Source organism: Aythya ferina (assembly GCF_964211825.1).
Source record: "Aythya ferina genome assembly, chromosome: 1".
Classification (NCBI taxonomy): domain Eukaryota; kingdom Metazoa; phylum Chordata; class Aves; order Anseriformes; family Anatidae; genus Aythya; species Aythya ferina.
The window spans coordinates 23524161-23540281 of record NC_140296.1 but is presented as its reverse complement, the minus strand read 5'-3'; the positions used below and the strand labels follow the sequence as shown (position 1 = coordinate 23540281).

At 42.0% G+C, this 16121-nt stretch overlaps 1 protein-coding gene across 12 annotated transcripts in view; it reads left to right on the top strand.

Annotated features, from left to right (window-relative positions):
- The first annotated feature begins 594 nt into the window (after positions 1 to 594).
- The window catches only part of N4BP2L2 (NEDD4 binding protein 2 like 2), a 46047-nt gene continuing 30520 nt past the window's right edge, over positions 595 to 16121 (top strand). For 8 of the 12 annotated variants that reach the window (XR_014695522.1, XR_014695523.1, XM_084527810.1 and 5 more), the window contains exons 1-5: positions 601 to 707; positions 1036 to 1207; positions 2948 to 4380; positions 12033 to 12157; positions 16022 to 16110. Coding sequence is in view for 10 of the 12 variants with exons in the window: in XM_084527810.1 (XP_084383936.1) it covers positions 2948 to 4380; positions 12033 to 12157; positions 16022 to 16110 (1647 nt within the window). In the remaining 2 variants the exon portion in view is untranslated. Of the gene's footprint in view, positions 708 to 1035; positions 1208 to 2947; positions 4381 to 12032; positions 12158 to 12370; positions 14172 to 16021; positions 16111 to 16121 lie in introns of those variants that run through there. The other 4 variants (XM_084527808.1, XM_084527806.1, XM_084527807.1 and 1 more) reach the window with 3 other exon arrangements.

Genomic DNA, 16121 nt, shown 5'->3' with positions numbered 1-16121 from the left:
TTAGAGCAGCAAAGTTGCTCATTGCATTGCAGTACGGCCAGCAGCACCCAAAGCTAGGGAACCACTGAGACACCCCCTAAGCTCCCCTAAGCCTGGCTGTGTGCAAGCCCAACACCTGCCCACACAGAAAAATAAAAATAAAATAAAAATAATAATTATTAAAAAAAAAAAGAAGAAAGAAAGAATAAGAAAAAAGAAAAATAGCCCCAGATCCACAGTCCTGGATTTCTGGATTCCTGGGAGAGGAATGAAGGGAAAGCTGCCTCATCCCACCAGCAAGAGGTGGCCAATCTCTCCCTGTCCCTGTCCCTGTCCCTGTCCCTGTCCCTGTCCCTTGTCCCTTGTCCCTTGTCCCTGGTCCCAGTCCCCTTCCCTCTCCCCCTCCCCCTCCCTGCCCCAGCCCTGTCCCTGCCCCTCCCACCCCCTCAGCCACAAGCCCCGCCCCTCTCCGCACGCGCGCCAACCCCCGGCCAATCCGCGCCTCCCCTCTCCCACCTCCCCGCCCCCTCAGCCCAATGCCTCCTGGGAGCTGTAGTCCCCCGTGGGGGGGGGGCGGGGGCGGAACTACAACTCCCACCGCCGCCGGCCGGGTGAGGGAGGCGGAGGGGAGGCGGCGCCATTTTGCGAGCGAGGCCCCGGCCCCGCCGCCCTCCGCAGCGCCGGCCGGGGGCGCGCTGCTTTGTGAGGCGGCGGAGGACGGCCCCGAGGTTGGTCTCCTCCACCCGCATGCGGCCGGGGCGGCGAGAGGGGGTCGGGGAGGCCGAGGAGGAGCCGGGGGCTCCGCCTGAGGGAGGTGTGGGGTCGGGGAGGGAGCGGCTGAGGCGCGGCCCCCCCCCCCCCCCCCCCCCCCCCCCCACCCGCAGGCAGCCGGGGGCTGAGGGCCTTGCCCTCGTCTGTAAGGTGTGCTGCGTGTGCCCCGCCTCTGCACATCGGGGGATTTATTGGAGTTTAGGGCTTGTCGCGTGGCTTTGGGGGCTTGGCAGGTTGAATCCCGTGTGCGTCCTGTGTTTAACACCTCCAAACGTTTTCTTACAGAATTCTGACAGAGCTACGTGTGCAGTCTGCATCCCCTTCAAAAGGCAAGGCCGCCACGTAGGTTGGGCTCGCTGCCTGCCTGCTCAGCCCGTACTGCCCTCCCTGAGTGTGCAGGTGGAAATGTGTTCACATGCAACGCCTCTGGCCCAAGGGGTAGTCAGAGCGAGTCAAGGTTAGCCAAAAAAGGGTATATTCCATGGGTGGCACAGTTACAGAGCTCTATCCTCCATCATTAGAGAAATTCTCACGCAGACATGCTCCCTTTTTTCATTCCATACCAAAATACATGCTCTGCCTAAGCCCCATCCCAGAAGAGAGAGAAGGTTAAAAACTAATAAAGCAACATTTTTCTTCCACCCATGTTTTCAAGTGGAGGTAAGGTAGCATTTTGGGGAGATGGAGAATAGAGATGTAAGTCATACTTTCTCCGTAGCAGAAAGGAAGAACTGAGAAGCGGTAAAATGGTTCCTATCTCTTGAGAGGAGGTGAGACCATGGTACCCAGAGCATTGTTACGCCAACTCCAAGCAAGAAGGATAGTTGCATGGCCTCGTTTCTCCCCGTTCTGACATTAGCACTCTCTTCTGATCAATAAAGTTAAATACAAACCTTACGATCTTCACTTAGATGTTTGGGAACTGAAGACCACAAAATTCTCTGTTTTTTTTTTCTTTTGTTTGTACAGTTGTTGAGGAAGTGTCCAGATTAACACCTTTTCTTGCCAATTTTGCAAGTGAACATGGGGTGATAAGTGTTACTTACAAATCTTCCTGCGATACTACCTGTGGGTCCCTTTCAGACAGAGGAGAAAAACTTTGTTTCTTGTCCGGAATGGGGAGCATGCAACATTATAGTAACATTCACTCCTAGAAAGCTGAAATGTTTCAAGGTTCATAGTAGTAGAACAAACCCTCTGGTAGGAGATGTACTTATTTTCTTATTTAATACTGCTTTTTTTTTTTTTTTCTTAATGAAAGGTTTACTGAATAAGCTACTTAGTCACTGTATTATAAATTAAGTGCAGTTGCTTCTTATTGCATTCTGTCTAGAACTTCAGAGTGCAAAGGAAAATGTAAATATGCCTATTAGAGAGACGGAGAATGGATGAGGCAATGGCATGACTGGGTGTCACGCTGGTCAGCACTATTTTGCTGTATGTTTTTGATTGTTCTCATCCTGTCTGTCCTTTTGGAGCTTACTGGCTCATTTTTATGTTGTAATCCATTTGGTGCATTGATTGCCTTTTCAGTTTATTTTTACAAACATGCAACCGAGTGGTTTTGGTACCTAACAAAGGTCTTCAGTTGTTCCAAAAACAGAAACATAATAACAGATTGCGGATTTAATTTTAAGTCTTTATTTAACTAGCACCAAATTATAAATGCCATCCAGCATCTGTTTGATTGGTGTTAAATGGAATAGCTGACTCCAGTTCCCATCACAGAAAAATAATCCTTGTGACTGAAGCATTTTCGTTGGCTGTGTTAGTGGTGATGTGAGGCTTCAGCATGCACTGGAGTTTGGCACATGTTTGTCCTATAATGCAGATTTATGACACTTGCCAGATTCACATAGGTCAGTGGAGGACAGATGTTGTTGATCTGATTTTTTGCCCCCAAATATTAAATTCACATAAAAAGCATGATTTGTAAATTAAGTTTAAGTAAATACGAAGTTTGACTGCTGGACTGATATAGCTCTAACCTGTTTCTCAGGTAAAGATGTTCAGTAGTGTGGGTTTTTTGTTTAAATAAGCCTTCCAGTAGCTACTCTGCTTTTTTTTCTTGTTCAGTACATTTCAGTTGTGACGGTGGAAAGTCTGAAGATGATGTACATCATAGGCCCGAATAACTTTACTCTTATACTTTACTTTAAGATTGTTGGTACTAATAATGTATTCATTTCTTTCAAAGATGCTTCATGCTGAAAGTAGAGTAAGGCTCTTGGAGTGTCAGGATGAAATCCCGATTGAACCATGTTCTAAAAAAATGAAGTCAACAGAAGGGGCTTATGAGAAACTCTCAGGGGATGACAACCAGTGCATTCAGGATGAAGTGGACCCTGACAGAACATCTAATGATTTGACACCAGTGAATGTCTCAGGAAGCCAGGGGGAACATGAACTGCAAAAGCAAGAGGAAATACCCATGGGTGTCTTGGGAACACCGAACGAAGTGCTTCCTGAAAATAATCTAGGGTTTAGTCGGCCTCTTGATTCAGAGATTGTAGAGAATATAAATCCTCCATTAATAAACAGCGCTAAAGTTGAAGAAGAGAAAGATCCTCTTACGTCCAGTAAAGTCGAAGAAGATAATAAAAATAGCTGTAAAACATTCTCACTAAATAGAAGTGAATGGGATGATGAGTTTATTACAAGCAAAGAATTTATTGGACCGATTTACAAGCCGGCTGAAAGTAACAAACAGGACAAATCTGGAAGTTGTGGTGAATCTAGAAGCGATGTGGGAGATCAGGGTGAACTGCTTGAAAACAGAGATAACAGAAAGGAGGCAACAGTGATGGAAACTGTTTCTTCTGCTGTACCAGAAATGGATGATGAACTGAACCAGTTCTACAAGGAAATTCACCAGCTGGAAAGTGAAAATTTAAACACATTTCAGGAGAACGAACTTGAAACCTCTCAGGAGCAACATTCTGCATATAACTGCAGTCAGACATCACAAGAGGAACATCAGCGTTCATCGCTGGGCAGCCCACGACCGTTTAATGAGAACGGGCATTGTTTCTCTGGAGAAGAGCAAAGTCAGAAAACAAGCAGTGAGCAGCAGTTTGTCACAGAAACAAGCGGCTGGAAACCTGAAAATGCCTTTAATGGACAAATAGATTCTGAGTATTGGAACAACTCCGTGCCTGAATTCAGACCTGCCTGGCAGTCAACCGAGTCTTTCATAGTACCTCAGGGGCTTCCTCCTCCTAGACTGAGCCATCAGTCGCCTTTTCAGATACTGAATTCCCCACTACAAAAAACAAACGCTTTCCTTTCTCAGTGTGATGACTTTTCTTATGAAAATTACTGTGGTTACCGTGGAAATGATGATACCAACTGTCATAGTCCATTGCCTGATCCAAGTGCCAGCTATGTTGGTCATACTGATATCCATAGTGCTCAGGTCTTCAGGAATGGAAATAATGAGCAGAATGGACCCCAAAATAATGGTTTCTGTGAAACCAGAGAAGAGTGTTGGAAAGATCCAAAAATGTACAGTACAGAAGGAATGCACAGATTTCCTTCCTTGCAGTTCCCTGAGGAACGATTTGGTTGTGCACAGAAAGTGCTCCTAATCTTAAGAGGCCTGCCTGGTTCAGGGAAATCAACACTTTCTCGGTAAGTCAAGACTTAAAGCTTGGGAACCTTATTCAAAATAAAAAAAAATAAAGATTTTTTAAAAAGTTTATCAGCAGGCACTTGGCAAACTTTGGTATTTGTAAAGTAGGCTGTTAAAATGCAGTCATTTTATGTGAGGACATAACAACAGTAAACATTGGAATCATATGCTTTGGGGTTTGTTTCCATTAGTAAGAGTTTTGATGAACAGAAGCTGTTTTATGTTAATTTTAAAATGTTCTTTGTATCTTGTTCTGAAACTCTCAGGTGGACTAGTAATGTTACGGTCTGCCTCTTTCTGTATTCTCAAATTCCTTCATTTAAAAAAAAATGGTCATCTTCAAAGACCATTAGAAGAATTTTGCTGCTCAGAAAACATGCAATTTGTGTACTGCTCTTCGTGTTTTCAGTGTCTTGATGAAATTGTGTATAATCCCAACCATTTTTTCATACTAACATCTGTCAAATTTATTTGAATGCACACAAGAAAAGTATCATTTTGCCTTATTAATATACTCGTTGAAGTCTCTGACAGGGTTAAAGTAGGTACAAACTCCAGCGTGGATTTTCACTATTTTTTTTGCTTAGCATAAAAGGCACATAGGTTGGCACAGAATGCAGGCACTATCTGTGGTAAATGAAAACAGGTTTCTCTTGCATACGAGAAGTTACAATATCAGTACTTACTGATGGAGCTTCATGAAGAAACTGTGCAACACGAATGGGATGTCTTTTGTGGTTATGTTCTGTTGTACGCTGGCAGTCTAAAACCACAGAAAATTTAAACAAACAAAAAATCAGCTTGAAACAATACTGCTTCATTCATTGCAGAAATTTGATGTTATTAAATATGATGCTATTTAATATTAATGTTTTTCATATTTTCTGTACTGAATGGCCTTTGAATCTTTCTCTAAGTATGTTATTCATATTATCTGAAAGATGCTACATACCTTAGTATTTTTTTTGTGTGTGAATATATTTCTGCTTTTTCATCTCCTTGTAAGACAAATTACAAATTTCATTTAGCAGATGGGAAGGTGGGCACTATGAGATCAAGGTCAATCATAGTCACGGAATTTGGGTGCAGAATTTGAACTGTGTGGGACTTGTTTTTCAGTGTATTCAACTACATATAACTTCATGTGTTCAAAGCTGGCTTTCAGTTGTTAATTCCCATGAAATCATGTCCCAGGGTCTCAGGTACTGTGGGGTGAGCTGAAGGGAGAAAGAAGAAAAAAATGTAGCATCATGGAGTTCTGTAAATGCAGGCTAGGACAGCAAATACAGCCCTGTGGACTCATTATTACCCGCAGGTATCTTGGCAGTCTTGGCATCCTTAGCACCTTCAGACAAACCTCTACTGCTAGTGCTAGCAAAATTACTGTATTGGAAAAGCAGAAAATTAACATCACCTCTATGGGTCAGTAACAGAAGGGAACGAGTTGCATCTTGTAATTGGGTTTCCCAAGTGTATAATGACAGCAGAGCAGTCATGACACCCAGGAATTTTGAATTCCAGTCTTTTTTTTTTCTTTTATTCTTTTTTCCCAAACTGTGAGTTTGTAACTACAGGCACATATTTCCTGCTGTTCCCAAACTCAAAACATCTGTCTTTAATCTTCTAATGAAGTCTATGTTTAGCCCTGACTCTGTCATCCCACCTGCTTGGAATTACAGGCACGTTTCTTGGCAGGGACTTCTGGAGGTCACCTAGCCCACCCTTCTGCTTAGAACAAAACTGTTGCCATCATTGGATCAGACCGACTGTGTTTTTCTAGCCTGACTTTGAAAACTTGCGGGTATGGAGTCCAGTCTCTCAAATCTTTTCTGGTGTTCATAGGTCATATCCCCTTAGCCATCTTGGTAGCCATCTGCTCAACCCTTTCATATTTTTCAGTGCGGCTTTTGAAGTAGGAAGCCTCAGACTGGAAACAGTATTTCAGAATTGACTGCACAAGAAACAGATAGAGAGGGGATGGTAGCTTCCATTGAGCCACTTTTTCCATTGGTTGCTTTTTTCCCTAATACAGCCCAGCATGTGGTTTGCTCCTCTTTTGAGGAGAGTACACTCTTGGTTCATCATCATCTACTGCAATCCTTAGGTCTTTTCAGTAGGGCTGCTCAAGGAGTTGCTTTCCATCCTGTACTGATGCAAAGATTTCTTTTGTACCAGATGGACCATCTGGTATAAAACTTGGCCCTTCTCCTTGTCGAGCTTCATGATGTTTCACTTCAACCAGTGCTCAAATTTTTCTGTGTCCTCCTGGCTAGAAGCCCTAATGTTCAGTAGGCGTGGCCTGCCTACCAGTTTGGTGTCACCTGCAAGTTCTCTGCCTCATCATCCAGGTTAATGGTGAAGATGATGAAGAACTGGGTTCCATCATCAGCCCCTGATGTACTCTGCACGTACACACTGGAAGCGTCAGAAGTCTTAATGCTTTCATACAACACTACGGTCATTGCCCTGGCCTCATCCACAAAGCCAGTTGCTCCATCAGAGTGCAGTCTGGTCTGGCCAATAAAGCAAGATTTGCTTGTTGTAAACCCTCCTTGACTCTTCCCGACTCCCTTGATTTCCTTCACGAGTTTGGAAGTGGATTCCAAGAGGGTGTACTCCCTGTTTCTACCAGAAGCTGAAGTTAGGTGAGGTTGAACTGCTTGTAGTGCCTTTGTTCCCGCTCTTTATTTCCCTTGCGTAGGGGCATAGCATTAGCCTTTTCCTGGTCATTGGGGATTTCCTCTGATCTCCTTGATTTATTGCATACGTTCACCTGACCTAGACATCACAGCCTCCTGAGACTCATTCCGGTTTCCATCTGTTTATCCATCTACTTTCCAGGTTTGTTTTCCTGCTCTTACCCAACTGTAGCTTTTGGTCTGTGCCTAGCAGCTTTAATTTGACCCTAAAATTCCAAGTGGATTTCTCAACTCCTTCTTTTTCCTCCCCTTTCTCCCTAGGTTCATCTTATTTTCCCAGTTTCAGCTGGTGGTATTGTCTCACGCCCAGGATAATCGTAACATTTTCTTCCTCGCACTTTACTTTTTTGCCTTGTCCCTGTTTCCTAGCCCTGCTGCCAGTTGCAAGTTGTTTGTTCCAGCTTGTACCACTCTGCTGCCCACATCCTTCCTATTTTAGGCCAGTCTTCTTCCTTCTCTTGCCATGCTTAAGGTTGTGCTGGGAGAAATGCAATTTACAAGAAAACAAGCACCTGTACTTTGCCAGATACCACTTCCTCAATCCAAAACATCTCAGAGAAAACCTTGGAATAATGACATGTGATAAAAACGTTGTGTTTCTTCCTTTGTTTTGGAAGTGATTGACAACTTAGAAATTTCCTAAACCAATTTGACCAGATAGATGCCCAGCAATGGTATCTTCAGCCCAAGTAACAAAAGTTTGATGAAATTTTAAGTAGATGATAATGTGGTTTTATGATGTGAATGCTATTGGGAAAAGTTACAAAAGACAAATTTTGATTTTTAGGATATTTTGCATCTAAAATTGGAAGCAACTTCCGTTCCCATTCCTCCATAAAAATACCTCAATGTGAATTTGAAAAAAAGTTTAATGAAGTTGAAAGAACAAGTATTCATGTCATTTAAGAAGAACACTTGAAATTAAATCTCTTTCTAGGTATATAAGCAAGTAGTCAGCTTTTTCTGGGGCTGTTCTTCCAGAGAGAGGAACCCATGGATCTCTGGAATGGGAAAATTGAAAGAATATGTAAAGCTGAACATAGAAGCACTTGGGTGCTGTTGTTCCTAATTATGCAGTTCTTTAAAAACATGGCTTGTAACAGTGTTTAAAGCGTCATTTACATAATTCAGTACTACTACAGATTTTAAAGTAGTATTTAGTTACAGTCTAGTTGATTCCCTATGATGTTAGCTATCTTAAATAGATAAATTATTAGATTCTAAGATTATTCTTGATTATAAAATCATCTTTGAAAGCAGGCTGGCTAGAATGCAGCTTGGGGAACTGTTTAAAGAACTGAAATTAAAGCAGGATTTGTGCACGTGTGTGCATGCTGGAAAAAATATGTATGAGTTTGCTGATTAGTTCAAACGAGCACTTTGATTTCCAGATGAGTTTGGTGTGCAGAGCTAATACCTCCTGTTAGATCAACCAGCATGTCTAGGAAAAGTAAGTGAGCTGCTTTAATTTTGGTATCTGCTTTAATGTCACTGCCCCACTGTGTTCAAAGGTGAATGTTCAATTGCAGGGAATGGATGGGAGGGAAAGGCAGGTTTACAGCACTTGGGTAATACTGCTGCTCATTTTGGGCATGTGCACGTATCAATGCTGAGCAATCTGTAATTTGACTTTCCTGTTAGAAATGTATTTATCTTCCTTGGCTTTCCTTCTCTGTTTCACAGAATGGGGATCATCCCTTCGTGGTGTTAGGTAGTAATGGTTTTCTTCGCACAGATGTGCTTTATGTTGCTTCTGTTTGAGTTCATGAGCCTAGGATAAATTTTATTTACAACTTTTACAACTTACAAGTGTGTAAATTATTCCATATGAAGCTGAAAAGTGTGTTTGTGTTTAAAATTTTACTAAATTTTACTGAAAGGGTAAGGATTTCATTCCTCTGGCCTCTCAGTCTGCCTTCCCAGTTACTTGGTTTCAGGGTTATTCTTGCAAATGTAGTTTAGTGTATTAAATCTGTTACATTGGTTCCATAGGTTCATAAATTGCTTTGTAGCCTGAGCTTTGAGGATTAATAACAAAGTATTTCAGGATTAAACTTTGATGATGGATTTGCAAGATTCCCAAACCATGGTCACAGTGTTTCTTTATTGAAGTTTGGAAAATACAAGAGAGGAATCTAAGTGAATTATTCTACACACCACTGAGCAGTTCCTAGAAATACAAAGATGAACACCCCATTAGTCTCTGTGCCTTGACTCACCAGTTCCCATATATCCCTACAGAAAGCAGACAGTCAGGCTCCTGGGAGCTGCAGGGGTGTGCCTGCAGGTACCCAGCCAGCAGCCGAACTGGGTCACAGCTCTGTGTTATCTCTGTGGTTAGGTGGTGGGGTTTAACCCGACCAGCAGCTAAACACCACACAGCCATTCGCTCACCCTCCCCTCTCTTTCTCTGGGGTGGGGGAGAGAATCAGAAAGAAATGAAAGTCAGTGGGTTGACAGAGAGACAGTTTATTAGCACAGGAAAGAAAATACTACTACTAATAATAATGTGTACAAACAAGTGATGCACAATGCAGTTTCTCACCGCCCGATGACCCATGCCCAGCCTATCCCTGAGCAGCCAGCCCCCCCACCCCAGCCACCCCATATTAACTGTTCAGCATGACACCATATGAGATGGAATCCCCCTTGGGCCAGTTGGGATCAGCTGTCCTGGGTCTGTCCCCTCCCAGCTCCTGCTGCACCCCCAGCCTGCCCGCTGGCAGGACAGAGCGAGAAGCTGGGAAGTCCTTGGCTTGGTGTAAGCACTGCTCTGCAACAACTAAAACATCAGCATGGTATCAGCACTCTTCTCATCCTACATCCCAAACATAGCACCACACCACCTACTAGGAGGAAAATAACTCTATCCTAGCCAAAACATTATGGCACGTGGTCCTTACTCTGTGCATCTGCATTCAGCACCCAAGAAGTGAGCGGGGAAGGTGGATCCAGTTGTTTCCAGTATCTGCTTAAAAAAAATCCTTCTGTACTCTTCTAAAGCTGTGTACTATATATCCTACTAAAAGACAAAGACTCTAACAGAAATATTGAACAATCCCAACAAAGTGGCTGTACTTCTGGTGTATCATGCTCTGCTTTCTGAAACAGCACTGCTCTTTATTCTGAGCAAAACTTATACTCTGGAACAGGGAAAAAGCAAAAAGGAAAAAAAAAAAAAAAAGAAACAAAAAACAGCTTGTGTGCTTCTTTGATTGTGTTACTTGACAGTTCTGTTATTCATGGTTTCTTCCACTCCCCAGTAATTTTGTTATTACAAATCTGTGTTTTAAAAGAAAAACAGTCATCAACTTAATTGCAGGACAGTAATTATGTAGGAATTTAATTAATATACAGTACAGTGTTTTGTTGGTTATTTTTTGTTAAGTAAAACTGGATTTTTTTTTCCTTTTGAGTTTTTAATGAAGATCCCTAGCTCTGTAACTGATGTAATGTTAGGCCATCCACAGGCTTTAAAGTATGATCTCTAACAGGTCTACTGTTGCTATGTTTTGCCACGTAGACATCTCAAATCCTTGTGAAATTAAACTTAAGTAGCTCTTCCTGCAGCTATTCATGGGAAAGCTTGGTGACTTAGAACTAACATCCATTTATTCCCCCAGGTTATTTGGGATCTGGCCAGTTCTCTTCCCTCCCTGGCACCTCAGCAGCAGCACATCACGCATATTGCTAATACTGTTCATTTTTTATAGCCTTTGGGTACGTTGCCTGTTTCCCAGTCTGAGTAGCTGCCTGAATTTCCATAGGGCAGCAGAACCTGAATGTTTCAGTACACTGGAAGTGCTCTGGGGCACTGAGTGCCTGGTGGCTGTTTACAAATTTAAATAGAGTACAGAATATAAAAACAGTCAAGGAGATCAGACTGTGGATCAGTAGATCTGACTTTAAACAGAACTGTGCTGTTGTCTCCTTTGTAAAAAGTTTTCCTTGATATGAAAAAACCTTATCTTAAATTTTTTGTCATCTATTACTGAAACTACAGTTCTGCGAGACGTGCTAACCCACGGAGCTGTTGCTCTGCCAGGGGTGGGCTGCCCTAATCTCAAGCCACTTCTCTTGTGTCATCTTTTTGGGCTTTTTCTTGAATAGGCTCAGCTGCTAAAGTTTCAGAAAAGCAACATAGGGAAAAAAAAATGAGAAAAGGTCACTTTCTTCTGGGTATAGTGAATACCAGTGGCTTGTAGATGCAGTGAGTGCCAGGTTTCTCACTGTTGATAACAAGGTGGATGCGAGTCAGTTTGTGTGGCCAGGACTGGGGGTTAAAACATAGAGCTGAAATAGAAGAGCATAGGATATTGCAGGAATATACATGCTCTTCCCTAATCCTGACTTTCATTAGTGGGACAATGGTGAAAGCTTATTATGATCTTATACTTTTCCCTGAGAATAGGAAAATTGCTGTAAACCTGAGTAATTTGCTTTTGCTGTTCCTGTTCAACGCATATTTTATCTGCAAGGACAGAACTGCATGGACAGATAAGCAGAGGGTGGATTTAAGAGGAAGAAGGATTTAAGCATCTGCTTCATTTCTCAGCTGTCTCCAAATTCCATGATCAGATTGGTTCCTAGAGATAATTCCAGATGAGAATTGATATGGAAAATGTTAATAAATGCAATAAATGACCATGAGGTGCTAAGAACCTGTTGCAATAGAACCATAAAGTAGGATGCCACAAACTTCTTTTAAAGATGGTGAGGAAAAAACAAAGACAGAAGCAGTTGAGAGGGGGAAAAAATGTATTTTAAATTGAAATTTGTATTGGAATTGTTGGAAATACTCATAGCTATACTTCTATAAACCAGTTTGTCATTTGCAAGAGGCTCAGAACGAGGGCACAGATAAATATATATTTAGCTGTGTTGTTTGTGTGCATGTTTTCTGTCTGAAAAATGAAAGTTGTAACATTTTTGCATTTACCTTTGTTCAACAGTATTCTGCTTGGTGAAAGCTGTGATGGCATTGTACTCAGCACCGATGATTATTTTCGTCAACAAGATGGATACCTGTATAATGTTGTTCAGCTTGGTGATGCCCACGACTGGAACCAGAAGAGAGGTTTGAATGCATTAAAGAAATTTTATTAAAATATGTTTGTATTTAGAGGATAAAAATATAGCACCACATGCATGGGTTAATGGTCTGAATGAGAAGGAGCATATATTAAAAAAAAAAAAAAAAAAAAAAAGTGTAAATTTATATATAAGTATAGAAGCATATGTATTTTAAGTTTTTGTTATGTTTTAATTAGTATATATGTATATTTACATTAGATTTTGAAATGGTGAAAGGTTCAGAGTTAAAAGGACAAAATCTCTTTTTTCTGTGCTATGACCTGCTGTGAACACAGTTTAATCTCTCTGCTGCAGTGTCTCAGCCAGCAGCTTCTTTCCCACCATAAGAGGAATCCTTCTTTGCATCAAAAGATATGGAGATCCAAGGAAAAAAATCTGCAGGATAGGAGTTAAGAATGTTCTCCCCTTTTCTTCCATCCTCACCCTAATAAAAAAGAATTATGATATGCTGGGGAAAGTTTATGAATGAACAGTGCAGGAATTTTGTAGAGCAATAATTGGAACTGTAAAAATTGTAAGAAACACTTTCGATGTTGGAGTGCCACAATAATAAATATTTGAAATGAAGTTGCCAGTAGAAGTCAAAGGAGCGAAAGAGCTGCTAACAGCAGTTTCCAGACGAGAGGTCTCAGTATGTCACAAATGCAAAACCACCAAACAGTTCTCACTTGGTAGCGGCTTCTGGCTGCTTCTGGCTAGACCTTAAGATCTGTCCAATTCTGTATCATTTAGTTGTGCAGTGCTTTTGATAACCAGAATACTACATCATTCAGTGATTTTGATAACTAGAACAAGAACAGCTGTGCCCTGTTGCACAGAACACCTCTGCTGCAGAACATTTGCCAGAATAGGTCTGGGCTGAGGCTGTGATCACATCTTCCCTCCTGTTTGGTCTAGGTAGAAGTCTTTGTCGAAGTACTTCAAAATCCTGTGCTTTCATTTCTTTGTGGATCTTTGCAATACATGAAAGTTTGTAGGGTCAGCTATACAAATATTAGGAAATGTTAGAATTAATTTGCCATTGTGACTTTAAATGTGAAATCAGTGTCACTCTTAAGGGGTTTTAGGCCCTTAAAGTTCACTTTTCTGTATTTGTTCAGTGTCTCTTACTGTAGTTTATCCTTTACTCTTTTACTGGTAACCTATGGCTACCTTTAACATGTTTGTAATGTTCTTGACGGGTCCAGTTGGGTTTTAACTGCCTTTTTTTTTTTTTTGATGGTGACTAATTAGTTCCTTTTTTTTTCCCCTTTTAAACAAAACTTTATCTAAGGAGTTACATCAGCATACTGTGCACACTACTACTAAGATCCAGAGTTAAGACAAGAGAGGAGAATAATGTAAGGGAGTTGTAGCTGTAATTCAATCTTTCTTCGAAAGCTTTTGTAAATTATGGCCCCTTTATCTTCATTACCAAATCGGCTATTTTCTTGCTACCTTTGAATCTCTTCTGAATTGCTTCTTTCAGGATTTTTCCCTTGCTTCTGAAAGCCTGTCAGTCTTCTTTTCTAGATTCGTATCCATGGCAAGGTTTTGGTAGCAGGGGGCCATAGGGGTGGCTTCTGTGAGAAGAATCCAGACGCTGTCCCATGTTAGATAAGGGCCAGGCCAGTAAGTGTTGTTGTTTGTGCCTCTGTGAGAAAAGATTTAAGACAGGGAAAAAAACCTTCTAGGGAACAGCAGCTGGGGGGGGAGAGAGCAGTGAGAAACAGCCTTGCAGGTGCCAAGGTCAGTGCAGAAGAAGGGGGAGAGGTGCTCCAGGCAGGCAGCAGCAGTTCCCCTGCGACCTGTGGTGAGGACCGTGGTGGGGCAGGCTGTCCCCCTGCAGCCCATGGAGTGCCACGGTGGAGCAGATCTCCACGCTGCAGCCCATGGAGGAGCCCCTGGTGGAGCAGGTGGCCCTGCACTGACAGAAGCTGCAGCCTGTGGAGAGCCCCCGCAGGAGCAGGCCCCGAGCCAGAGCTGCAGCCCGGGGAGAGGAGCCCACGCAGGAGCAGGTGATCTGGCAGGAGCTGCTGCCCGTGGGGGACCCAGGTTGGAGCAGTTTGCTCCTAGGGGATGGACCCTGTGGGACGGAGCCGTGTGGGAGCAGTTCTTGAAGAGCTGCTGCCTGTGGGCATCCCCCGCAGGCTCAGTTTGGGAGTGGAACAGGGGCAGAGAGTGACCGAGAAGGAGCGGCAGAGAAGCGCTGACTGACCATAACCCCCGTTCTGCGCTGCTCTTGGGGGAGGAGGTGGAAGAGGACTGATGAGGGGAAGGCGTTTTTGGTTTCTTTCCTTTGTTTCTTACTTCTCTAGCTTGTTAGTAATCGGCAATAAATCTTACTATCTCCCTACTCTGAGTCTGTTTTGCACAGTAATTGTTGAGCGATCTCCCCGTCCTTATCTAAACCCTTGAGCTCTTTGTGTCGTATTTTCTACCCCTTTCTCTTTGAGGAGGGGGAGTGAGAGAGTGGCCGTGGTGGAAATCTGGCTGCCCACCCGAGTAACACCACCACACTGAGAAAGATCATTTGTGCAATGTTAATGAAACCAGAGCAATATATTCTTCAGTTTTTATGGCTTTCCCCACTGATTCTTAGTGCTCTGTTGTAACATGCTTTATATTTGCTTTTTCCCTCCCTTCCGTCTACATAGTTACTTCCAAGACTCTTTTCTTCCTGTTGTGTGCATTGATTCCATCAAGAAAAATCTACAATAACTTACTTTTTTTTTTTCTCAACAATAATTCTACAATAACTTAGGGTTGTTTTTTTTTGTTTGTTTGGCTCATTGGTTTCCTTCAGATCTCCTCTTTATTCAGTGTACAAACTGAACATTATTTGCTGAATGGGCATGTATTTAACAGATGTATTTATTTGTTTTATAAACCTTAATACTTGTTACAGATATAGCTTTTCATTTAATATATACTATTTTAACTCTGTTTAATGGAACATTATTAATTCTCCTGGAAACTTTTTTTTTCCTGTATGACAGTAATCTTAGTATTTTAAGCTTCAGGTATTTCATTTATTTCATCTGGTTCATCATCTTAACTTCCTTATGAGCACTAGTGGTTTTAAATTCTGATTTTTTTGTGTGTGTGTTGGCATGCTGTGGCACAGTTGTTAAAAATATCTTCCTGTTTTTGATGCCAGACTTTTCAATTTAGACATTCTCTCATTCTCTTCAGGATATGTAGTAGTAATAGAACTTCATATATTCAGAATAATTTTTCACTGTATTCATATTCATATGAGTTCATATCAATTTTTAAAATTCTATTTGTCACTTCTTAAGTTGGACAGCCAGAAAATGAAGCTTGTGTAAAGTAGTGGCCACGTGGTATGTTCAAGAACATTCACCAGAAGGTGATCCATCTTTGTTTTCAGTCGTCCTGATTTAGCAGGATGTGTGATGCCTTTGTATGAAGGCGACATATCTCTTAGCATTTTGCTGGAGAAGAGCTGCAATACCTAACCACAGCTCCCCGTTATGAGCTGCTGGTAAAGCTGGAACTTGGATATGGTTTTATGCTGGGGGTGTCAGCGGGCCCCATACTTTGAGCAGCTGTGTTGAGTGGCTTTGACTTTACACTTCTTGTTTACCCCTTTGTATCAGTTCACCACCACCTTGTTTCTATGTTCCTGCTTTCATTTTTCTTACCTTTTTGCTCCTACTGCTTTCCATTTCCATCTCTACCTTTCAGTACTTTTAATCTTTTTCTTAGAGCAGTGTGTTTCAGTCAGACTGTTGCAAAACAATTCTTGCGTTCACCGTTTTATTTGAGTTATATAATTGTTTATTTACATGCACTAATTTGAATTACATAACTGCTTATTTACATGCACTGTTTTTCATTGCAGCAAAGCAAGCAATGGAGCAGGGAAGATCTCCAGTTATAATAGACAACACTAATACTCAAGCCTGGGAGATGAAACCATATGTGGAAGTGGTAGGTTTTGT